Source organism: Muscardinus avellanarius (assembly GCF_963383645.1).
Source record: "Muscardinus avellanarius genome assembly, chromosome: 4".
Lineage (NCBI taxonomy): Eukaryota > Metazoa > Chordata > Mammalia > Rodentia > Gliridae > Muscardinus > Muscardinus avellanarius.
This window is the reverse complement of record NC_137789.1, coordinates 41,844,959-41,871,620: the sequence shown is the minus strand read 5'-3', so window position 1 is coordinate 41,871,620 and position 26,662 is coordinate 41,844,959. Positions and strand designations below refer to the sequence as shown.

Sequence of the window (26,662 nt, the reverse complement as noted above, 5' to 3'; positions counted from 1 at the left end):
CCCCCACTGAATGGTTTTCCATTCAGTCTTCTGGTAATCAAAGTTGGTGAAAAATTCCCACCGCGCATGCTCTGCCCAGAGTACTCAAGAAGACCTTACCCACAAGCATTACGGAAATTCTAAAAGACCAAACACAAATGGCGTTTGGGGTACGAGTGGTGTATTTGAGACCTGATAAGGAGTGGGGGGTCGGTGGGTCTGTAGCACCCAGAGTTCAGGGACACCCAGAAATCTCACCCGGCCTCTCTCCTGTTGGGTGCCACAGCTTCGTCCTTCGCCCTCCTGTTGAAAATGGAGACGATGCTCGCGGGCTGCTTGCTGCTGTTCCTGGGACAGGTCCTCCTCCTCCCCACTGCGGCCAGAGAGCGGCCCCTCTCCAGAGGCAGACATGCCCGGACCCACCCCCAGACAGCCCTCCTGGGTGAGTGACACACGGGACCACCGCAGAAGCCCGGGGCAGGGTGGAGAGAGGGCCGGGCCAGCTCTCCATACCCGGGCCCTGCCTTGGCAGTGCTACGAAGGGGGATTTGGTGGGTGATGGGTGCATCTGACCTTGAGGATGCGGTGTAGCTGGGTTTTCAAATTAAAATCCTTTCTATTTTAAAGCCTTCATTTTAATCTGAGGCTCCTGACTTTTCTCCAATATGCAGGGTGAGATTTTTCATCTGAAAAGGTCCTTGTTGGACTTATCTGGACAACGGTGTTATGAGAAATTTTTTATTAGACTTGTTCAGATAAATCATGAATAATGCTTCCCTTCATGATAGCTTAGGAAAAAGCAGGCACAGAAGAGAGGCGGGGACCTTATGGGCTGAATGCAGCCATTAGGAATGGAAAATATCAGGGCCCGGTTACCCCCAACTCCTGAACGTGCCCTCTTCAGGGGAAAGGAAATGTCATGAAACACACAGAACATAGGTGAGCCGGCCAGCCTCGACGTGGGCGCTGGCACTCCCCGAATGCGGAGGTGCCAAGCAGGTTGCCCGATGCAAGGGACTGGTTTAGCATTGACCTGGGTTCAAGCCCAGCCTTTGCCGCACTTACCATTCAAGTCTTGTCTCTATTACATACCAGGTGTGTGTATTTAGACCATCTATCCAGGTGTGCACCACCAAACCTGGCTGATTACAGGGTCTCCTAAAAGCCAGTTTCAATAAAACTGGTGATGCTGGCTGTTCCCCAGCAGACATTGTACAGTTAAGTTTCTGAGACTGCTCTCAGGGGCAACCGCTGTACACTTACCTGGAAAAGCATACTCCATCTTTTGCCTTGGAGTTTCTTCCCTTCCTTCCCTCCATCCGTCTCTCCTTCCTTTGCTCTTTCTCTGTCTTTCTCACACACATGTATGGGCACACACACACACACACACACACACACACACACACACACACACACACACACGTCAGTCAGTCAAAATGATAACATCCTGACTGCTGAGAGGAGGTAGAAGTCTATTTTGCTGAAGACGTCAACACCGCCAAGCATTGCCTCTTTTTCTCTCAATGGCTGGGGATGCCTCAGAAGCACATGTGTCCCCTCCCACCCTAGGCTGGGGGTGGCAGGCTGTGAGCTGTGACCTTTCTACTCCTGAGCCGTGCACATGGGCGCTCCCAGACAGGCAAACACTCAGCGGTGGCCCGGTTCTCAAGTCTGCTTCTGGGTGTCATTCTGAAGGGAATAAGACCTTCAGGATGCCTTGCCCTGGTCACGTGACCTCTGCATTCCTAGAATGTGGTGTCTCCTATCTCATGTGTCTTTGCTTTTCTTGGCTTTTGTTTCCTGTGTTCAGATGTTGCCCAGGCCACACAGTTCGCTTTTCTGTGGCAAATCATTTTGACAGTGTGCATGGCATCTCCACCAGTATGTATTTCCCAGGTTGGAGCATGGAGGAGGGAGGCAGACACGGCCCTGGAGATGCCGGGCTGTCGCTAGGACAGGGTGCCTGAGCTAGAGATGAACCCTGAACATCTGAGACTCATTTTGCAATGGAAGCTGGATGGTAGTTTCAGCAGATAATGGTAGTCATTTTGGTTATATACCCGTGGTGCCCTCTGGGTAGACTCAACTTTTCTAGGCTGTGGCAATGGGTGGGATCTAACTAGCCATGTAACAAGCAGGTGCCACCCTGAGCAATGCTCTCAGGCCAGTGGAAGAAAGAGCAGGTTCTTCAGCCCCAAGGCCCTTTTAGGTGATAACACCTACCGGCTGAGTCAGCAGCAGGCTGCGCTCTCCCCGGAACCTCGGGATTCTCCCCCTCTTGACCCACCTTTAGCAGTGGTACGCAGCCTCTTCCGATTCCCTCCCTAGGCCCTCTCTAGGGGAGGCTAACTGGAAACCATGTGGTAACCCTTTCTCTCATTTTTCACCCCACTTCATTACTGCCTGTCTTAACGGGGCACCTTTTATTCTCCTTGGTACATCACTGTATTTGGGGGCATGCCTATTGCCAGGGCAACCAGCGGGGCATATCAACCTTTTTGGAAGCCTCATTCCTCCTTTTCCCAAACACCCTCTGTATTCTCAACTCCCCTCATTCCTGAGAGTAAGAGCACACAAACCATCCCCCTCCTGCTGGCGCTGCCTGGTTTTGTCTCTCTTAGGAGCTCACTGATGTATACGTTCTTGTCTAAACTTACCAGCCTCGCTCATTTTATTTCTCTTCACTTTGAGACCTCTTTATTTTCCTATCATAAAGTCTCCATTGGATCAATACCACCCACTTGGAATTTATGTTTTGTGTTTTATGAGGGCCCTTTGCGGCAATATGGCAGTAGGTTCGGGAAACGGGTGTAAACATTCAAAAGGAGGCTGGCTCCATGGTGTGGTCGGGGCCTGGTGGGAGCTGGCCCTTTCTCCTAGCTAGCTAGCAAGAGTCCCAGAAGAAGAATGAGAATGAAGACAACAGAATTTAGTGAAACCTTTTCATAATTAATATAATCCTTAAAAATGAAGCTAATAAAGAAACTCTAAGACATCATCTCATACAGCCCCCAATTCTGCTCTTCATAAATCACAGTACATTATGAAACACATATTTCCATTTCTGCATATATCCATAGTTAAACCTGACACCAAAATATTAGTAAAATTACAATGCTTGTCATTTGAGGAGCTGAGACCTCCTAAATCAGCAACGTGAAGGAAGGCATCGGCCCACTGGAGAATTAAGACTGCCCTGCTCTGTTGCCAACAAGAGGTTGTCACCTAGCCTAATAATTATTAACATTTTCAAGCACTGGCTGCCAGGAAAGGAATTTCCAGCTTTCTTCATCCTAAAACAATACCGCCAACTAAGCTTTGCTGGCACCCTCAGTGAGGAAGGGCAATTAGAAGTTAGGAGCATCAGAGTCTCTGGCTTCTGCAGACTGGCCCTTTAAAGTCACCGCGCTTGTCATCCCAGCACTTGGGAGGCTGAGACAGCAGGATCACAGGTTTGTGGCCAGCCTCAACTACTTAGTGAGGCCCTCTGCAACTTAGTGAGACCCTGTTTCAAAATAAAAAAATAAAACAGGGCTGAGGGTGTAGCTCAGAGTCACAATGCCCCTGGGCTCAACCCCTAGTAACACACAAAGCCACTAGTTTTCTCTACCCTAAAGCCACTTGGTCATGGTTAGGATGTCTTTATCCTTCTGTGAGCTTTCCTGCCCTCATAGTTTGAGGAATTGCTTTTTCTCTCTGAGCCTCCACTTCTTTCTGAATGTGGAATAGAGCATTACCTACCTTGCAGTGCATTAAAAGAGGTAGTATCTCTTAGAGCAGGGCCCTGAGATTGGGCTTCGTTCACCCTCTTCTGCCTGGAATGTCCTTCCTCAGCCAAGGCCCATGGACGGCCAAAGCCAAATCAAACGCTGCCTCCTCCATCTCCCAGCCAGGCAAGACTGACCTTCACAGGCCCTGCACTGTGGGTCCTCTACCTCACCAACTGCTCATCTGCGAATGTTCCAGGAGGGAAGAGCGGTACCTCTCCCAGAGAGATTCCTACTAGTGATTTTTGTGCATGCTCATTTTTACCATGTGACTCCAAGCCTCTCAAGATAGGGGGATAGGAACTCCTTTCTCTCTCTCTCTCTCTCTCTCTCTCTCTCTCTCTCTCTCTCCTTCCTTCCTTCCTTCCCTCTTTCTTTCCTTCCCCCTTTCTTTTCTTTTCTTTTCTTTTCTCTTCTTTTCTTTTCTTTTCTTTTCTTTTCTTTCTTTCTTCTTTCGTACTGGGGATTGAACCCAGGGGCTTTTCTACCTCCAGGCTACAATCCCAGACCTATTTTATATTTTATTTGGAAACAGGGTCTCACTAAGTTGCTGAGAGCCTCACTAAGTAGCTAATGCTGGCTTCAGACCTGCACAATCCTCCTGTCTCAGTCTCCCAAGTACTGGGATTACAAGCGTGCACCACCTCGGCCAGCGATAGGGACTATTTCTTATTTCTTATAGCACAGATGAAGGACAACTCTCATCTAGTGAGCCCCAGCTCTGAGAAAAGACTTTACCTCCTTTAATCCAGGTAGTATCTCATTTAATCCGCTGCAAGGTAGATATTGTTCTATTCCACATTCAGATGAGAGAATGAGCAGTTACTCAAACTGTCAAGGTATCTGCATACCTAGATGGAAAAGGTACTCAGCCTTTATGGAAAGAATGCTGGGCTGAGGGACAGATGTGCCTCCAGGCCAGGAAAGAGACACCTGGTGATCCTGAACATGCTGACTCCCGTCCCCACTGACTCCTTGACCAGGGGTTTTTGTGCAGATCATGAAATGACTATATTTGGAAGTGCTGCTGCAGGTCACACCTGGTTCTATTGACCTCCAGACCTGGTTCTGGACTTGTCCACAGATCAGTGTGCATTGAATATCTGAGTGGAGACCGCATACAGATGGCTGATTTTATTCTCATTTGGATGATTCAAGTCTATATATATTTATTTTTTTTGGTACTGGAAGTACTAGTGTTTGAACTCACAGCCCCATCCCTATTTTATTTCTTATTTTGAAACAAAATCTCACTAAGTTACTGAGGGACCTCACTAAGTTGCTGAGGCTAGTGTCAATCCTGTGATCTTCCTGTCTTGGCCTCCCAATTACTAAGATTAGAAGCAAGCACCATACCTGGGTGGGTGATTCAAGTCTTGATTTGACTTCTTATCAAGAGACTCAGGCAAACTGCTTTTTCTTCAGGACTCTATTTATCTATAGAGGGAAGAGGTTGCAGTCAGAGACCCCTCAGGTTTGATCTGGGTAGTGAGATGGAGATGTCACTAATTCTCCTGCCTTCCTTACACCCCTTCCAGGTGGGAGACCTAGGGCAATCCTCAGCCTTCCTTCACTCTCTCCTCGTAGGAGAGCCAAGGTGGTGCCATATTCTGGAAGCAAAGGAGGGAGAAATGTTGACACCGAAGAGGTGGGGCAGAAGGACCAGGCAGTGGAGCTGTGGCTCCCAAACTTCATCGTGCATCTGAAGTTTCTGGAAGGCTTGTTGGAACACAGATCGCTCAGAGAGGCTCGCTCAGTGGGTCTAGCTTGGGGCTTGAGAAGTTGCATGACTGGGGACCTCAGTTTGAGAATAATTGCGGAAGAGAAATCTATGTGGTGGGTGGGAACGGGCAGGAGGAAAAAATCTTAGAAGGGATGCTGTGGGGAGAGAGCCAGAAAGACAATTCAAGATGAGTAACATCTGCAGGGAAATTTGCAGCTGGAGAATGAACTAACTGCAGACTGGGTCCACCCTTCTGAAACTCTGAAAATAAGCAGCTAGCATTTTCCTATCCAGGGGGAGTTGGCAAGAGGTGGAGCCCAAGCCTGCGTGGGAGCCAGCCTTTCACGGCACAGAGGTTCACCAGGGACACCTATCGAATCGATGGCTGGTGTGTGTCTTTATCATCAGAAAGATTATAGAAATGAAGGTTGATGCATGAGTTTCTAATATTGTGTTAGATATAGCAAAGATTTGAACAGTAAAATCCCCCCTTCATGAATGCCCAGCCACAGTGTACCCTCGCAGCAGAATCGCAGCAGGACGCGTGGCCGGCTGGAGGGACTGCGGCGGCTCGGCGCGGCATGGTGCCGTCCACATTAAATGTATTTCTCGGGTCTGTGCTCTGTTTAATGTATAAACCAACTTCTCTGTTATCGTTCATTTTTTATACACTGTATGAAATGAAATTTCTCATTCCTATCTTGTGATTAATGCTGGGAGAATCCAAAAAGCACAGTCTCAGACTTCCAATAAGCCACAAAGTTAAAAGCTTTCCTAGATAATGAATAAATAACTTGATTTTTTTTCTCCTGCAGATTCTCTCTCCCTTTCATATCCCATTTCTCTTCTCTGTTAAACTCTTCCGTATCTCCTTCCTTTTTTTATAACCATCATCGCCCCCTCTCAGGTTCCTTTCTCCCTCATTTTCTTCCTTGGTTCCAAGGTGTTCTGTCCCCAGCTTGCCCAAGTGTTTTGTACCCACAGTGTGTGTGTGTGTGTGTGTGTGTGTGTGTGTGTGTGAGTGTGTGTGTGTAGGTGGAGTGTTATCTCCTCAGTGGCGGCAGAGCTACCATTCTTTTCTATTTTTTAATGGCTGGTGCTCTTGGGGGACAAGGCATACATATAACCTTACCTCTTAGGAGCCAATTGTATCCTTGGCCTCTGATGACAGTAATGGTAATGATGGCTGCCTTTTATGGGGTACTGGGATTGAATCTAGGGGCATTCTATCTTCCAGCTATACACCAGCTCTCTTATAACCTTTTCTTTTCTTTTTATTATTTATTTGTTTGTTTATTTATTTATTTATTTATTTATTTATTTTTGTGGTACTGGGACCGCAACCCAGGCACATTCTACCTCCAACTACACCCCCAGCCTTATATTATTTGTTTGGTTTTTGAAACAGGGTCTTGCTAGCGTGCTGGGAGTCTCACTACTTGCCAAGGGTTTCCTTGAACGTGTGCTCCTCCTGTCTCAGCCTCCCAAGTACTGGAATTACCGCTGTACACCACCCTGCCCAGAAGCCCTTTTATTATTATTAGGTATTGGGAATTGAGCCCAGGGGCATTCTACCCCCAGCTCTTTTTATTTTTTGTTTTGAATAGTCTTACTAAGGATCTCAGTTGCTGAGGCTGGCCTCAAACCTGTGAGCTTTCAATTCTTTTGTCTCCGTCTCCCCAGGACTGGGATTACAGGAGAGCACCACCATGCCGGGCTGCTTTCTTTTCTTTGCCTCTGTTACCTGCCTGGCTCTGTGCTGTGCAGTTCACACCTCTGTGCAGTACTGCTATCTCCACTTTACAGAAGGAACCAAGGCTTAGAGAAATTCACTGTCTCACTTGAGGTCATTCAACTACTGAGCAGCTGGAGGTAGAAATCATGACACCAGCTTGCTGTGTTCTCTGCTCAAACCCTTTTCTACAACCATAACCCCTCTGTTTCATCCAATTGGATTGGACTGATCTTTCGCATCTCAGTGGAAGCATTCCTAATCTTTTTGGTTCAATTCAATACCCCCTATGCATATCCACAGCATGCTTATGACCCATCTAGTGTGTACAGTGAAGGCCTGCTTAACTGCCCATGTGGCTCCTGTTGTATTGGCAGTGCTTAGCAATGAGCCTGGTACACAGCAGGCGTACAGTGAATGCCTATAGGAGTAAATGAACCAACAGATGAGCTAAGAGGAACATAGCTAGAGAGGAGACGCCAGGCTGGTGAAGGTTTCCAAAGCCAGAGCTGTGGAAAACAGTTGAAAGAACTAAGGATGTTTAGCTGAAAAATCGAAGACATAAGGGCTCTCTGGGGGCTGTGCACTGTGAGAGTTGAGAACTATTATTAACACCTCAAAAGCCAGGCATAGTGGCATATGGCCATTATTCTAGTACTTGAGAGGCTGAGACAGGATGATTACAGGTTCAAGCCCAGCCTCGGCAACTTACTGAGGCTCTCAGCAAAGTAGCAAGAATCTGTTTCAAAATTTAAAAAATAAAATAAGTGCTGGTGAGTCAGGCGTGGTGGTGCACCGTTGTAATCCAAGTACTTGGAAGGCTGAGATAGGAGAGTTGCAGGTTTGAAGCCATCCTCAGCAACGTAGTGAGCCTGTTTCCAAATAAAAAATAAAATAGCCTGGGAGTGTAGCCTGGAGGTAGAAGGCACCTGGGTTCCATCCCTAGTAAACCCCCCCCCCCAACACACACACACACAGGGCTAGGGATATAGCTCAGAGGTAGAAGATCCCTGGGTTCAATCCCCAGTAACACCCCCCCCCCCCACTCACACACACCTTAAAGACAAATGACAGAATCAAACACCTGTACTTTCAGAGAAACAGATTTTTCTTCTGTATGAAACTGTGTAGCCACTGGGTCAGCCCACAAAGGAAACAAATCGCCTCTCCCTGCCTCAGAGATATTGAATACCTTGTAGGTAGAGAGTTAATTAAACCTCTAATCTGTAAACCTTCACATTTTAGAATTCTATAGAGATTCCTGCAGAATTAGGAAAGAAACTGGAAGATAAGGACTTTCTTCTCCATTTTTTAAAAAGCTAAATACTTGCATTCTAAGATGGATCTTCCTTGGGAACACTTGAGCTAACATTTTTTTTTTGTGTGTGTGTATGTGGTGCTGGGGATGGAACCCAGGGGCATTCTACCTCTGAGCTACACCCTCAGCCCAGTTTTTATTCTTTATTTTGAAACATGGTCTCACTAAGTTGCGGAGGGCTTCACTAAGTAGCTGAGGCTGGCTGAACCTGGATCCTCCAGCTCAGCCTCCCAAGTGCTGGGATTACAAGTGTGTGCCATCACACCCAGTTTTCGAGATAACATTTTTAAGCAAGGGAGAAACTTAGAAATTATTAGTGGTTGGTAACATATATAGTCAAGAGTTATATAACAACGAGGACATTTGCTGAGAAGTGTGTCATTAGGTGATTTTCTCAATCCCCTAGCATGGAGCGTGTTTGCACAGGCCTGGATGGTAGAGTTTGCAGCATACCTATGCCATGTGGCATAACCATGTTGCATATGTGTTTCATCAAAGACCAAGACATCATCATGTAGCTCATGACTGTAACTGGCTATACATATTGGACTTCTGGCAACGTTATACTTTAGAAAATGTTAAGTGGACGAATGATTGATTACAGGTATGTTGCATTAGACTTTGGTTAATTCATGTAGACCCTGTAGTTAGTGCACACCCTAGAGTTTCATTACACATGGCTTAAACGATGTCATATAGCGGCTTATTTCTTAGCATAGATGGAAATTTTTAAATTTATTCATTTATTTTCTTTTATTTTTTTCCAGGCACTGGGGATCAAGCCCAGGCCTTGTGCATGATATTAAATTTCTTTGTATAAAATTTTATGTTCTTCATTCAAGGTCATCATTCTTTTACTCCCTCTCCCCCACTTATCTTAGCAAGTTAAGGTCATTTGTCAATATGATAAAGTGTTTTCTATATCTTTCTTCAAGGTACCATTGGAAAAAAAATGTTTGTGGACTAGGCATTGAATCCAGGGGTATTCTACCACTGAGCTACACCCCCAGCCCTTTTTATTTTTTAATTTTAAAACAGGATCTTGCTAAATTACTAGGTGTGGCCTTGAATCTGTGATCCTCCTGTCTTAGCCTCCCAAGTACTGGGATTACAGGCATGCACCACTGCTCCTGACTACCACTGAAAATATTAAAATAATTTTATAGTCTTTAAAATGGTTATAAAAATTAATCATCTTTAAAATCTTCATGTCTAAATATTTAATGATTATTAAATATTAAAAATGCAGGAAGAGGTAGTTCAAAAACTTGCCTGAACAATCTATAATCAATAGGAAATATGTAGATTTGAGTTGTGTATTAGTTAGGACTGCTATACAACACACCACACACTGGGTGGCTTAGGCAGTAGACATTTCTCATCTCATAATTCTGGAGGCTAGATATCTCAGATAAAGCCATTGGCAGGATTGGCTTCTTCTGAGACCTCTGGCCTTGGTTTGTAGACGTCCCCTCTTCCCTCTGTCTTCGCATGGTCTCTTCCCTCTGTACCTGTCTGGCTCCAAAATTCTTTTTCCATAAAGACCCTAGTTACCTTAAATTAGGACTCATTGTAATGATGTCATTTCAGTGTAATCACCTCTTAAAAATCCTATCTCCAAGTGTGGTTATGTTGTAAAGTACTGGGAGTTAGGATTTCAACTTAGGACTATAGGGGGCACAGTTCAGCCCAGCAAGATGCTTTGCTCCCCATTTCCCAGCTTGTGGGACAATATGTCATCTTCTGACATCCTTCTAAATTGTCTGCTTTCCCTTTTCTGATTCCCTTTGTATTCCCATTACACGGTGATATAATGGTTACTGACCTATAAGACAGGAAAGCACGTTCACAGTCTTCAGTAGCCTGTGACTTATTAATTTGCTGCCACATGTTTGAGCCATTAAAGCAGGTCCAACAAGCGTGGCGAATCTTGCAATCAGCATCCTATGGCTGCAGATGGGAAATGGGTGCAATCTAGCCGGGTGTGAAAGTAACCCGAGGAAGGTGTTTCAAAAAACCAGGAATAGCCGGGCGTGGTGGTGCATATGCTTGTAATCCCCACGCTTGGGAGGCTGAGACAGGAGGATCACACAAGGTTTGAAGCCAGCCTCAGCTACTTAGTGAGGCTCTCAGCAATTTAGTGAGACCCTGTTTCCAAATAAAGTATAAAATAGGTCTGGGAGTGTAGCCCAGAGGTAGAAAGCCTCTGGGTCCCACCCCAGTACCACCACCAAAAAAAAAAAAAAAAACATAGACAAAACAAAAACAACAAAAAAACCAAAAAACCAGGAATGAGAACCACTAGCTCAGGAAAGTCTTGCAATGCATCTAGGGGAGGCTGACTTGCAAGGAGAGATGAAAGGAGTGCAATGTGTATATCTTGGCTGCTCAGAGGATGATGGGGCTGGGGAGGGAGGAGGAAGTTCTCACATCTGGACAGCCAGATGTGCCAAGAGCTGAGGCATGAGAAGGGGCTGCAGGAAACAAGGAGTCAGAGGACCTGGGCCCAGAGCCAGGAGGGGCCTTAAGAACCACATGATGGATCACGGACCGAGAGGGGCACTGGGCCATGAGAAGCCACAGAGGATGAGCCCCGAGGCTCTTGAAGTCAGGCTGGACCACAAAGTAAACTGCAGGGAATGGTACCCAAGGAGCTCAGACCTGCCACAGGCTGCAAGATGCTGCTGTCCACCTGCAGCCCTGACCCCAGAGCCCGTGCCAGCCCACTCTACCCACTCACTGAACAAATATGTACTCGAGGGGCCCTTTATTCCAAGGGCTGAACTAGGCCCAGTGAAAGATGAAGAACCCCCAAATCTTTGGGACTTGGGGTAACTGTTCACCTGTATGCACCCTGATGCTGGTGTTGCTACAGCTGGCCGATGTAACTGTCCCACTCACTACTGAAGCCTCTCTCCACTTTCCTCTTCCAGTCAAACTTGGGTTTATCTCCAAAACAAGGAGGTATAGCAAACTGTCAGCTTTACATAGCTGCTGCTTCTTCTTCTTTCTCCTCCTCCTCCTCCTCCTCCTCCTCCTCCTCCTCCTCCTCCTCCTCCTCCTCCTCCTCCTCCTTCTTCTTCTTCTTCTTCTTCTTCTTCTTCTTCTTCTTCTCCTTCTCCTTCTTCTCCTTCTATTAATATTACTATTATTACTATTATTATTATTTTGCAGTACTGGGGATGGAATCCAGGGCATTCTATCTCCAAGCTATACCCCTAGCTCTATTTTTTAATTCTTTATCTTGAAACAGGGTCTCACTGAGTTGCAAAGAGCCTCACTAAATAGCTGAGGCTATCCGTAAAACACGATCCTCCTGTCTCAGCCTCCCAAATGCTGGGATTACAAGTGTGTGCCACCATGCCCGGCTGGCTTATTTTTTATACCAACATGGTTTAGTTCTAATACATTTTTTGTTTCATAATTTGCCTAGTTTTCTCATCTATCCATCCATCCAATCAGAAAATATGCCTCGAGTCTACGGCCATACCACCCTGAACGCACCCGATCTCGTCTGATCTCGGAAGCTAAGCAGGGTCGGGCCTGGCTAGTACTTGGATGGGAGAAAATATGCCTTGAGTATCTGTTGTGTGCAAGTCATTGTTTTGGGGCTGAGGATACTGCAGGTTCATTCCAGGGCAACATCCACTTACTGTCTGACATACTTTAGGGTTTGGTATAAATTTCAAAGCATCAGGCACAATGAGTTGAGGAAATCTATTGGGGGAAAATTACTTAGTATCAGTAAGAGAAGTCTTTAAAGAGCTGGTAAACTCACTCATAAGACCACCCGGGGTTGATGTCTTCTTAAGGGTGTATGTTTGACAACTAATTTTAGTTTTCTTTCTGGAGATTGAACCTAGGGGCATTCTACCTCTGAGATAACCCCCCAGCTCTTTTTATTTATTTGTTTTGTCTTGAAAAAGGGTCTTGCTAAATTGCTGAGAGTCTTGCTAAATTGCTGAGGCTGGCCTCAAACCTGAAATCCTTCTGTCTCTGCCTCCTAAGTACTGAGATTCTAGGCATGTGCAATTGTGCCCACTGACAACCAATTTATTACTTTATAAGCCAGGGGTGGTGGTGCATGTTTGTAATCCTAGCATTTGGGAGGCTGAGATAGGAGGATCCAGGTTCGGGTTTGCGGACAGCCTCCGTTACTACGTAGGCCCTTTGTAACTCATTGAGACCCTGTTCCAAAATAAAGAATATAAAAATAGGGCTGGGGGTGTCGCTCAGAGGTAGACCGCCCCTGGGTTCCATCCCCAGTATCGTTAAAAAAATAATCTATGTGACCTATGTGACCTTTCTATTTCTTTTTTAGTCTGTTAGTGTGTGTGTGTGTGTGTGTGTGTGTGTGTGTTACTGGGGTTCCTGGGAACCCTTCTACCTCCTGGCTACACTCCCAGACACCTAATTTTATACTTTTTTATTTGGAAACAGGGTCTCCTAAGCCAGTGTGCCTGGCTTCAAACCTGCGTGATCCTCCTGTCTCCGCCTCCCAAGCGCGGGGATTACAAGTGTGCGCCACCACGCCCGGCTAAGTCTGTTTTGATCATTAAAAATCGTCTCATTTGTCTTTGTCTACAGCCTCAATGTTAGCAGCATAGATTGCAGCACTAACCTGTATTTTAATAGATGGTATGGTGTTCTTCAACAAAAGGTGCCCAGTGTTTTTCTCCCATGGGTCACAAAACTGTAGACTGAGTCCTGAGGAAGAAGTATATTGGAGGATCTTAACCTGAGACCCACAGATCCCCGGAGAGCCTTTGGATAGACTTCCCCGGGCCCATAACTTGGATGGAAAAAAGTTACATAATTTCCTCTAACCTCTAACTGCAGTTCAGCATTTTGTTCTATGAGGTCGTAAACAACAGACCGCAGGGCCAGTAGCAGTGCTGAGTCACCGGTAGAGACCACGCATTTTCATGACACATTACAGACACCAGAGACAACTCGAACAGTGCATTCGTTCATCCCTCCATCAAGATCACACTCGTACTATAGTAGGCCTGTCTATCTATGATTTATACTGGGGGGGGGGATTGAACCCAGGGCATTCTACCTCCAAGCTACTCCCACAGCCCTATTTTACCTTTATTTTGAAACAGGGTTTTTCTGGTTTGATGAGAGTTTCATTACTTGCTGAGGATATCCTCTAACCTGCGATCCTCCTGTCTCAGCCTCCCAATGCAGTCTGCAGCCAGCATGCACAACTACACCAGCTACATTATGCTATTTATTATTATTTTAGTTTTTTAATTTTTAATTTTTTTTTTACGGTACTGGGGATGGAACCCAGGGGCATTCTACCTCCAAGCTACACCCGCCCAGCCCTAGTTTTTATTCTTTATTTTAAAACAGGGTCTCACTAAGTCACAAAGGGCCTCACTAAGTAGCTGGGGCTGTCTGTGAACCAAGATACTCCTGTCTCAGCCTCCCAAATGCTGGGATTACAAGCGTGGGCCACTGTGCCCGGCATGGCATTATGATATTTAAAAGTAGTGTGCATGTATGTTGCTATTATTGTGAACTACATTATGATGGGAGACTAAAATGCACCAATAAAAGTATTTTTTTAAATTTTAATTATTTATTTATTTATTTTTATTGGTGCACTGTATTCATACATCATAGTGGGATACAAACTTTTGTAGACATACATGCACACATCGCCCAGTCAGCCCCCACCCGATCCCCAGCCCATTCCCTCCCCATCCCTCCTTCCCATGCTTGGCTTAGTGGTTGACATCTAGTATTATAGCAATTTATCCAAAATTAAAAATGATAATCTCACATAACAGTTTCATTTGTCTGATACCAAGCGTTTGATGATTTAAAGATAACATTTCAATATTTCTTTTTGCTTTCTTTCTTACCAGAGCATATTTTTTTGTTTTTTTTTAGGTGAAACTATCATATATTTATTTATTTATTTTTCAGACAAAAAATCTATCCTAATATGGAATATGAATTCTAGATACTAAAACGATCTTGAAAAAGAACAAAGCTAGCAGATATATATTTTCTGATTTCAAACCATATAAAGCTACAATAATTGAAACAGTGTAGTACTGTTCTAAAGGCAGCTATATAGACCATTGGAGTTAAATACAAGCCTAGAGCTAAATTCTTCCCTATATTGTCAAGTTATTTTTGACAAGGTTTCCACGAACATTTGGTGGTAGAAATAATAATCTTTTAACTAAATATTGTTGAAAAATAATAATTACATGGAAAAGAATAAAATTGGACCCTTACCTAATCCCACATACAAGTATTAACTCAAAATAGATAAAAGACCTAAATATAAATCTTAAGACTATAAACTTTTAGAAGAAAATCTGGGTCATAAAACCTCACAACATTGAAATTGGCAGTGATTTCTTGGATATGATTTCAATAGCACAGGCAACAGAAGAGTATACAAACTCCCTAAAAAAAATATATATATATTGTATATCCAAAGACAGTGTAAACAGAGTTAAAAGTTACTAATAGAATTGGATAAAAAATTTCCAAATGCTATATCTGAAGGTATATTAATATTCCAACTAGAAATTCTAAAAATTAACAACAATAAAGGCAAACAATACAATTTGGAGATAGGTAAAAGACTAACATAAATAATGAATCTCCACAGATAACCAATCTTAGTTGTCTGTTGGATGGAAAATATTGTTTCTCTGGTTCTGGTGTGTGTTACCTATTTCTTTGTAGTTAATCTCTTTGAGTATTTTCTCTAGCGCTGGTTTTGAAGACATAAATTCCTTCAGTTTCTGTTTGTCATGGATGCTTCTTATTTTTCCATCTAATTTGATAGAAAGTTTTGCTGGGTAGAAAATTTTTGGCTGGAAGTTGTTTTCTTTCAGAGTTTGGAATATGTTACTTCATGCCCTTCTGGCTCTCATGACTTGGTTTGGGAAGTCTGGAGTGATTCTAATTGGTTTGCCTCTGAATGTCACTTGGCCCTTTGTTTTTGTTGCCTTTAAGATTCTCTGCTTGGCTTCCACATTGGTCATTTTGACAATTATGTGGCGTGGGGATCCTCTTCTCCGATCCTGTCTAAAGGGAGTTCTATAAGTTTCCTGGACCTGTGTATCAACCTCTTGCTCTATGTTTGGAAAATTTTCTGCTATTACTTCCTTGAAGAGATTGTTGATCCCTTTGGTTTCACTTTCTTTTCCCTCCTCTATTCCAATTATTCTTAGGTTAGCTCTCTTAAAATGGGCCCATATTTCTTCAATATCAGATTCCTGCTGTCGGATATTTTTTTCTAGATTAGAAACTATGCGTTCATTTTTGGAATGATCATCTTCTAAGAGCGAGATTCTGTTCTCCATGTGGTCTAATCAGTTGTTTGTGCTTTGAATTGAGGCCTTTACTTCATTAATTGCATCCTTTATCTCTTTTTGGCTCTCTCTGATTTCTTTTCGAAGCACCTCTATTATTTCTACAGTTTTTTTCCTGATTTGATCTTCTAGAAATCTCTGATTTTCTGTTTTATCGGGTTCTGATGTTGTGAGGTTGTGGGCATTCATTTTTCCATTGTTATTCCTCTTTCCCATGATTTCGGAAGTTTGTGCCTTCTCTGGGTTCTTCCCTTGGGTCACTATGACTTCACTTAAGGTGCTCTGGATCTCGAGTCTGTAGTATCTCAGACCCCACTACTCCTTTACTGGGTTGTATCACAGAGTCTCCGACCCAGGGAGTCGATAGAGGCTGCTTTAGACTGTGGGGGGTGCCAGGTTGCACGTTCTCCTATGGTGTGATATCTCTGCCACCGCCACTCCCCCACTGGGTCAAGTCCCAGGGAGTACAGTACTGGGATTTCTCCTCTGGGGCCCGCAATTTGACTCACTGTTCTTGAGTACGCAGATGTAGCTGTACTGGACTCGGTGAATTCACTGCTGCTGCCGCCGGTGGCAATATGGCGCCGCTGCCACGCCCTCGGCCTTGAGGCTGGCTTATTTCTTCTTGGTTTTGAGTTTCACTCTGAGTCCCTGCAGCGTGTGCTGAGCTCAGCCACTGGGAACTTTAGATGCTCCCTGCGCTGAAAAATCCCACCTGTCTGTTTCGCAGCGGCTCACCTCGGCTTGCTGTAGCCATCCAGTGAACTCGCCGCTGCCGCCAGTAGTATGGCGCTGCTGCCGCGTCCTCGGGCGTGAGGCCGGTGTATCTCCTCTGTGGCTATGAGCTCTGTTCTTAGTCCGCTTTCTCTCTGGAGCCTGGTGATTTTTTTGTTTCTCTGGTGATGGTGTTTTCTGGCTATGAAAGGCGCTGATTTTGTGGTAATGGAGATTGGTTGTTAACGGGGCTCTTAAGCCCTGCTTTTCTCCTAAAAGTATTTTAAAAGTACATATATTACTATATCCCTTCAATTTTTTTCAATATCCTTTTTTTTTGTGTATGTGTGTGTGTGGTATTGAGAATTTAACCCAAGGGTGTTCTATCTTTGAGCCTCTATCCCTAATATATATATATATATATATATATATATATATATATATATATAATTATATGTATAAAATAATGTATAAAATATATTTTGCAGTACCAGGGATTGAACCCAGGGGACTTTTACCTCCAAGCTATACCTGTAGCCCTATTTTTTTTATTCTTTATTTTTAAACAGGGTCCTACTAAGTTGCAGAGGGCTTAAGTTGTTGAAGCTGGCTGCAAATCTGATCCTTCTATCTTAGCCTCCCAAGTACTAGGATTACAGGCATGAGCCACTCCACTGAATTTTTTTCCCCCAATAGCTTGGTTACTGTAGCTTAAGTAATTGACCTTCTTTCTAATCTTTTGCATTTGTTTACTTATTTGCTTGGTTACTGTGATAATATATATAATAAAATTGATCATTTTAACCATTTCTAAGTGTATATTCAGTAACATTAAATACATACATAGTCTTGTGCAACTAACAGCACTGTCTATTTTCAGAACTTTTTCATTGTCCCAGCAGGAATTCTATACTTATTAAGCAATAACTCCCCATTTCCCCATCCCCTTCCCCTAGTAACTTCTATTCTACTTTCTGTCTCTGAATTTGCCTATTCTAAATACCTCATGGTGTCTAGCTTTTTTCATTTAGCGTAATGTTTTCAGGGTTCACCCATGCTGTAATACATACCACAACTTTGTTTTTTATGGCTTAATAATACTGCATTGCACGTACAACCACATTTTGTTTATCAGTTCATTTATCCAGGGACACATGGGTTGCTCCCACCTCTCAGCTCTTGGGAATAATGCTGCTGTGAACGCTGACATACAAGTATCTGTTTGAAGCCCTGATTTCAATTGCTTTGAATACGTACCCAGCAGGGGAGTAGCTGGGAAATACGGTAATTTTATTTAACTTTTTGAGGAACTACCAAGCTGTTTTTCTTAGTGGCTTTACCATTTACATTCTTGTCAGCAATGAACCAAGGCTGTGATTTCTCCACATCCTCGCCAACACTTGTTATTTTGCATTCTTTTTTTTTTTTTTAAATATTGGCCATCCTAATAATGGTGTGTATTATTTTAAGTATTTCAAAACTTTATTCTGATAAGGGATTGTGGGCCCTGCCACCTGCCACGGGGGTCCCTGGTACCCAGATAGGTTAGGAAGTTTGGTTGAAGGAGCCAGAGCTCAGAAGTGTTGTTACCTATCCAAGATGAAGTGATGGCCTAGCAGCAGCCCAGGGCTTTGAACGCAGTCTCCTTGATCACAGAGGAGCCCTTTCCCTCTTACCACAGGGTCCATCCCACATCCCAGGTAGTGTCAGACCCCACACATGCCTGGAACAGGGCCGAGGCCGGCATCAGACCGTGGATGAGACAGACCTCAGCCACATTTGCATCTTATCAACATAGAACACCACACACAACCACAGTAGCTATGTCTTGATTCGTTCAACTAGCTTTCACAGAGTGCCTTGTATGCAGATCAGACTCCGAGTTCAGCTGCAGCACTTGGGGGCAGGCATAGAGACATGCTCGACTGGCAATTTTGTTTGCAGGTTTAAAGTTTAAGAGGAGCCAGGCATGGTGGCGCACGCTTGTAATCCCTGCGCTTGGGAGGCTGAGACAGGAGGATCGCGCTGGTTCGAAGCCAGCCTCAGCTGCTTAGTGAGGCTCTCAGCAACTTAGTGAGACCCTGTTTCCAAAAAAATATAAAATGGGTCTGGGAGGATAGCCCGGAGGTAGAAAGTCTCTGGGTTTCACCTCCAGTATCACCAAAAAAAAAAAAGTTTAAGAGGAGCCAGGCATGGTGGCCCATGCCTGTAATCCCAGCACTTGAGAGGCTGAGACAGAAGGAACACAGATTTGAGGACAGCCTCAGCAAGTAGTGAGACTTTCATCAACTTTGCAAGACCCTGTTTCAAAATAAAATCGGGCTGGAGGTATAACTCAGAGGTAAAATGCCCCCAGGTTCAATCCGCAGTCACACACACACACACACAGTTTAGGAGGAAGACATACTCCATGTTCATTTCCTCTAAATACAGAATGGTGTCCTGAGTTATCTTTGTGGGTTCTTTTGTTCCACAAAGGCAGCCTCCGATGGCCTCCTCTTTTCTGAAAGTCTCATTCCCTATTTTCTCACGGAGCTTCCAGTTGGCTGTGGCTCTTGAACCTTTCCATTCCTGGCTACCACACTTGTCAGCTTGGTTTAAAAAATGACCATTGAGCTGGGTGTGGTGGTGCATGCTGTAAACTCAGTACTTGCCAGGCGTGGTGGCGCACGCTTGTAATCCCCGCACTTGGGAGGCTGAGACAGGAGGATCGCACAGATTTGAAGCCAGCCTCAGCTACTTAGTGAGGTTCTCAGCAACTTAGTGAGACCCTGTGTCCAAATAAAATATAAAATAGGTCTGGGAGTATAGCCCAGTGGTAGAAAAGCCCCTGGGTTCTACCCCCAGTACCACAATAAATAAATAAATACATAAACCCAGTACTTGGGAGGCTGAGACAGGAGGATCACAGTTTGAGGACAGCCTTGGCTACTTAGTTTGAGGACAGCCTCAGCTACTTAGTGAGGCCCTCTGCAACTTAGTGAGACCCTGTTTCAAAATAAAGAATAAAAAATAGGCCTGGAGATGTAGCTCAGGGATAGAATGTCCCTGGGTTCAATCCCAGGTATAAAAAACAAAAGACCATGGCTCACTTTAGACAGCTAGGCATTCTGGCTCTCCACCGTTTGACCGTGAATGAGCAGTTTATCGCTCTGAACCCCCCTCATCTCATTTGAAAAGTGGGGGTGATGGTGGTTCCTCTCTCTTGCAGTGGTGAGGAGGTGCTCACTGAATGCTGTGGCGATTACCGTTGGTGTGTAAGTGTACTACTAAAAACACTTTGTAAATTACAAAGCAAAGTTAACCGATCTTGCTCTTTTGTGAGGTCTTCAAAAGTAGTAAGTAGGCTATTTCATCACTGGTTCAAAGCATCTGGCATAGCTGGGCGTGGTGGCGCACGCTTGTAATCCCCGCACTTGGGAGGCTGAAACAGGAGGATGGTGTAGGTTTGAAGCCAGCCTTGGCTACTGAGTGAGGCTCTCAGCAACTTAGTGAGACCCTGTTTCCAAATAAAATATAAACATAGGTCTGGGAGTATAGCCCGGAGGTAGAAAGCCCCTGGGTTCCACCCCTGGTACCACCAAAAAAAAAAGAAAGAAAAAAAGAAAAAAAGAAAAAGTATCTGGCATAGTAACCTGTCTATCAGTGTGTGCGATAATTGGAAGAAAAAAGGAATGGCATATATTAATACGGTGCACATCTTTCATATTTAAATATCTTTTTGAGCATGTGCTGACCTAAATATAAAATAGCAGTTTTTCTCTACCAGTCTTAAATAAAATATCAGTCTTAGAGTCAGTTCTTGGTTTTGTGTGTGTGTGTGTGCGTGTGTGTGTGCGCGCGCATGTGCGTGTGTGTGTTACTACAGATTGAATCCAGAGCCATTCTACCTTTGTGCTACATTCCGACCCATTTTTAAATTTTTTTGTTTTGAATCAGTGTCTTGCTAGGCTGCTGAGAGTCTTGCTAAAGTGCTATGGCTGTCCTCATACCTGTGATCCTCCTGTGTCGGCTCCCACGTCCTGGGATTACAGGTGTGCACACCACGCCTGGCTAGAATCAGTTCTTTGTAGAATTGATTACACGAGCCATTGAGCTCTGCTCTCTGCACTGGCTGTTTTAGAGCCACATGTAAGTAAGTTCATCCACACTGGTCTTCCTGGGCGGGCTTCTTTCACTTAGCATGTTATGGGCTGGGGGCTTTTAATCAAGAGTGTTGGGGGGGTTCACTGAAAAGATAACTCTCTCTGCACAACTGTTGGTAGCAAGGGATCAAGTCACTGGGAGAAGGTTCCAGGCAGCGGCCATGCAGGCAGGAGCAGGCCTCCTGTGTTTAGTCCCACAGGGAGCCCGTGTGACTCTCACAGAGTGCAGGAAAGGCCACCGTAGGAGATGCAGCAAGGGCATTGACAAGGGGATCTTGTAGGCTGGAGTTTCCTGAGAGACAAGGGCCCTGGGAGGGGTTAAGCAAAGAAAAGACATGATTTCACTTGGTTTTTTAAAAAATCACCCTAGCTGTTGGTTGAGGTCAGTCTGCAGAGAGCAAAGGCAGACCCTGCTTAGGAAGCAAAGGCTGACTGTGGTGTCCAGCAATCTCTGGAGTGTAATGGAGAACATTCTCCAAAGCCTTCGTGTGCAGTACCAGCTTGCTAGAAATTTATGGATACAGCCTGTAGAGTACTCTATAGTTATAGCTAGGGAACAATTATATATATATATATATATATATATATATATATATATATATATATATAGTGTGTGTGTATATATGTGTGTGTGTGTATATATATATATGTATATATATATATATATATATATATATATATATTTCTGTAAGTTGCTCTTTTTAAAATACTTTTATTAGCCGGACATGGTAGCACGCGCTTGTAATTCCAGGACTTGGGAGGCTGACACAGGGGGACCACAGGTTTGAGGACAGTCTTGGCAATTTAGTGAGACTCAGCAACCTAGAGAGAGACCCTGTTTGCAAATAAACAAAAAAGGCTGGGGGTGTAGCTTGGAGGTAGAATGCCCCTGGGTTCAATCTCTAGTACAAAAAAACTTGCAAGTCCTAAGAGCTTTACAATTACTGAATTTTAAATACCACTTTAGCTCATTAACTTGCTGTTTTATTAACTAATCTTCATTGAATGATCAGCTGCAAGAAAGGCTTTTTGTTGAACAGCCTAGAAACCAGAGTCACCAGGGCTTTGGGAGATTCCCGAAATGTTATTTCTGGCTTCCATGGCAACCGTAACATCGGAGTCAAGTGTAATGGAGTCAGCTCTAGCAGCTGGAGCTGAACGTTCGCTGGAGCACTGAGGATGAGGAAATAAGTCTCTGGCTCACTAGTTCCCCTTCTGTGTAATATACTGTCCCAGTGTGTTTAGGGAGTCTACACAGGAGCCAAGTTAAGGAAGGATGGAGGAAATGAAGCATTGTATCAAAGCAGAGAGAGGACAAGTTTCAGATGAATAGGAGAATGAGCACAAGTTAGGGAGTTACTGCACAGAGAGGGGTGGAGTAGGCCTGCAGAGGCCTTAGGGGAGCAGAGGAGGGTTGGCCCTGCTTTCACAAAGCTTGGGGTCACAGGGTCTTCAGGGAGTTTTATGATGAGAACTGAGCATGCCCAGTTGACTTTTCTGCATTTGACGTCCTCAGCAGGAACCCACTGTGGACTGAACAGGCACTGAACAGGCTGATGTATTGAGAATTCAGGGAACCTCTAGGGCTAGTGCAAGAAACTAAGTTCTCTGAGAACTTTAAGCAGAAAGGGATTCAATATAAGGTATTAAGTGCTTACATAATTGTTTCAAGGACTGGAGGGGGAGGAATGTGCAGAGGCCATTGCACAAGGACACATGGCTAGGATCAGAATGCTACAGGCACCAGAACTGACACCTATGGTGCTGGTGAGCAGGCACTGGAACACCCAGACTAGTGCTTCATCTCCTACATTGATTGCCAGCAGAGGCAGCATCCACCTAATTTCATCCTTTGTGAGCCTGTCTGATTGGATTACCTCAGGACCCTAGCTGCAAGGGAGTCAGGTAAATGTGTGTTCTATCTTCCTAACTTATGCAGTACTGTTAGATTCATAGGAAGAGGTAGGAGCTCAGACTGAGTGCCAATTAGCATTCAATCAATATTTACTTCATTTGAAGTTTGGGTTACCCAGGTAATGTAATTAGACATCCCAGAGAGATGAGTTAAAAAGGTCTAAATGCTCACCTAAACTCTCCTCCACCACCCGACAGTCTGTTGGGTAGATCCACTCTGGGTTGAGATAACAAAGTGGCAGAAATTCAACTCCGGAAAACAAAGGAGTTTGCTTAAAATCTTCTCTGGTGCCTTCTCTAATAGGGAGATGCTAATGTATACTTGAGACGAGGCTGAGGACTTGGATGGGAGGGAATGCCAAGGGTAGTGGCACTGGGGGATAGGCCTAGGTTGGGCCAGGTGTGGAGAAAAATGATGCCTATGCTGAGTCAAGACCCCCTAGTGCCCGAGCCAGCCGGCTAAAGTATGGGTTCCAAAGAGAGGTGTGAGGATTAAAGAATTCAAGCATGGGAGGGCTGCTAGTCACCAGTAGCGCCAAGTTTATTCTCTCAAGTCCCTTTTATCCAGTTTCTAGCTTTGGGTTGCACAGGAATGCAAGAAAGACAAGTCCAAAGTACATACATCACAGGCAAGTCAAACAATACCCTGGTGCAACACAAACCTAATCTTATCTAGCAGACAGAACAATAGCATCAATTGTTCTGAGAGTCTTAATTACTTTGAAACCCCCATGACTCCAAACCTTGTTGACTCTGGGCGAAGGACAGTCAGAAGTACTCTTTTAGTAAAGATAAGGGGAAGACCTTACTGGTTCCCACAATGGCCAAGGACATGGGGAAGTAGTTAATGGCTCCCCACACCCTAGAATGTGCCCCAAAGAACAATGGGTACATCTGAAACCCTCCTGTGGCCCCTACTGGTTACTTAGTGAAGTCTAAACTTCTTGTGCTGGGGGCATAGGCAGCTCTCTCCATATGGAGCTGTTGTCTTTGTCTGTCGCTTTATATCCAGGCAGACCACACCATCTGTGGTCACCTGTGTGTTTATGTGCCCCCCCTCCCCCGCCTGGCCACCGGGCCTCTGCTCATGCCGCCATGACATTTGCCTAAAATGTCCACCCAACTCTTTGCCCATCCAACACCTGCTGTTCGGATCATAACATTGTAATATAATACCCATCACCTATTCAGGAACCTCTCCTTCCCACCCTCCACCATTTTGGGATCTGTGTGCTCCACCAAGCCCTAGTTGCTCATGCCTTTTATAAGTCTTAGGGATCTGTTTTCTCTACTAGATTATAAGCTCCTTCCTAGCTGACACTGGTTCTCATATTGCATTCCCATCACCTGACATAAAGAGGGGGATTTGATGGTGTTTGTGCAACTCAACCAAAAGGAAATGATGAGAGAAGTGCCTTTGTGGGTACAGGAATGTGGACCTTCTGCCCTGCCGCACAAGTCACCTCCATGCACACCCGCACCTGCTCCGTGCAGGGAAAGGATGCCAAGACTCTGCATCTCGTGAGGTGTGCAGGCCACCTTTCAGCCTTGCATTGCTCTTCATAGGTCTCCCTTTTCTGTTCCTCGCGTCCATTTGCCGAACTCTCAGGAAGCAGAAGAGGCAATGGCTCAGTTTACTAACTTGAAGCACTCCTGCAGGTCAAATGCCAGTTTGCTTCTGAAAACCTGCCTATGCTCCTTTTCACTTTGAAGGGAGCAAAAGTCACCTAATGTTTTCCCAGTACCCTCTGTACCGTTTTCTATTAGGGGAAAGTTGTGTGTGTGTGTGTGTGTGTGTGTGTGTGTGTGTGTGTGTGTGTGTGTGTTGTGTTGCAGTTTAAAATATATGTCAGAGCCGGGCATGGTGGCACATGCTTGTAATCCCAGTGCTTGGGAGGCTGAGACAGGAGGATCGCACAGGTTTGAAGCCAGCCTCAGCTACTTAGTGAGGCTCTCAGCAACTTAGTGAGACCCTGTTTCCAAATAAAATATAAAATAGGTCTGGGAGTGTATCCCGGAGGTAGAAAGCCCCTAGGTCCCATCCCCAGTACCACAATAAATAAATAAATAAATAAATAAATAAATAAATAAATAAAATATATGTCAGCCGGGCGTGGTAGTGCATGCTTGTAATCTTAGTACTTGGGAGGATGAGACAGTAGGATTGCAGGTTTGTGGCCAGCCCCCACTACTTAGTGAGGCCCTCTACAACTTAGTGAGACCCTGTTTCAAAATAAAGAATAAGAAATAGGGCTGGGGGTGTAGCTCAGAGGTAGAATGCCCCTGGGTTCAATGCTCAGTACTGCAAAATATAAATGAATAAGCTGGTCATGGTGGCACACGCTTGTAATCCCTGTGCTTGGGAGGCTGAGACAAGAGGATTGCACAGGTTCAAAGCCAGCCTCAGCTACTTAGTGAGGCTCTCAGCAACTTAGTGAGACCCTGTTTCCAAATAAAGTATAAGATAGGTCTGGGAGTATAGCCCGGAGGTAGAAAAGTCTCTGGGTTCCACCCTCAGTACCACACACACAAAAAATTAATAAAATAAAAATAAAATGTGCATTTCCCAATTTGAGAAAGAGAGAAAGGTGGTGGTGGGGTAGGTTTTTGATAGAGAATATTAAATTATTCTGTATGTATTTAGGCAGCTTGTTTTTTTTAATTTCCAAAAACTACTGGCTATTCCAAAGCTCATTTATAGTTTTCTTTATCACTTAAGAGAAAGCCTATTTGTATAGCAAACTCTGGGAGAGGACGTGAGGGGCATTTTTTTTAGTCAGACTGAAGCAAACTGCTTCACCTTGCAAGGAAATTTGATTCATTGGAAACTGTTTTCTTCAGGGCTAAACTGGGGCAGCTTTCTCTTTGGCTCCCTTGTAAAGAACGTTCTCCAGGGTTCTGGAAACCACAGTTGTTGCGCCTCAGTTGACGCCTCTTTCCTTTCAGCTCATGTAACGGTTACTAGAGGAGACTGGTGTGATGTGGCATATTTTTCTTTTTTTTCCTCTCTCTCTCTCTCTTTTCCACTTTGCTGGCTTATTGGTGCTCACTTTCTGAAGTAAAATTTCCTCTTAGAGGGAATTTATGACAGTCAGGAGGGACAAAATTTGAGCTAGCGTCAACCCAGAATCCCTGAAGGCCCCTTTGGACCATGTGTCTGCTTTATGGAGCCTCATTTGCTCCCTAAAGACATGAGTCCATTCACCAGGAACTTAATAGGATGACAGAAAAGATAATACAAAATATTGCCAAGCATATATATATATATATATATATATATATATATATATATATATAATTTTTTTTGTGGTACTGGGGGTGGAACCCAGAGGCTTTCTACCTCCGAGCTATTCTCCCAGACCGATTTTATATTTTATTTGGGAACAGGGTCTCACTAAGTTGCTGAGAGCCTCACTAAGTAGCTGAGGCTGGCTTCGAACCTCTGTGATCCTCCTGTCTCAGCCTCCCAAGCACGGGGATTGCAAGCGTGCAGCACCGCGCCCGGCTTGCCAAGCATATTTTACATAGACACTTCCTGTGTGTCTCTCCGGGGCTAGGAGAGTCCATCCTCTGGGTCTAGGCAGCATGCTCAGCTCTCTGCATCTGCTCTTCTTGGGAGCAGTGGGTTATAGTGCACAGAGCAAACCTGGCAGCTCAGAATCTCGGCCTTTGTGAACTTGGTTTCACTTCTAGGTGTTAGAACTTAATAAAGGTTGACATTCAGAGCACGTCTCGGGTGTTCTTGAGAGAAGTTCATGGCACCTGGAATGCCATTTTATAGCTGCTGTTACACAGCTCACTGGGACAAATCTGTTACAGAAAACACTCCAAGCAGAGCCAGGTGGGGTGGTGTACACTTGTAATCCTGGTGCTTGGGAGGCTGAGACAGGAGGATTCCAAATTTGATGAGGTTGGCCTTACAAACTTATCAAGACTCTGTTTCAAAATAAAAAATAAAAATAAGGCTGAGGTCTAGCTCAGAGGTAGAATGTTCCAGGGTTCAATTCCTGGTGAAGGAAGG

The 26,662-nt window shown here is 44.6% G+C and overlaps 1 protein-coding gene across 4 annotated transcripts in view; it reads left to right on the top strand.

Annotated features, from left to right (window-relative positions):
* Nucleotides 1-291: 291 nt before the first annotated feature.
* MATN2 (matrilin 2) overlaps nucleotides 292-26,662 on the top strand; it is a gene marked incomplete at both ends in the record, with an annotated part of 152,786 nt that continues 126,415 nt past the window's right edge. For all 4 annotated transcript variants that reach the window (XM_080694029.1, XM_080694028.1, XM_080694026.1 and 1 more), the window contains one exon: nucleotides 292-421. In XM_080694029.1, the coding sequence (XP_080550155.1) occupies nucleotides 292-421 (130 nt within the window). The remainder of the gene's footprint in view (nucleotides 422-26,662) is intronic.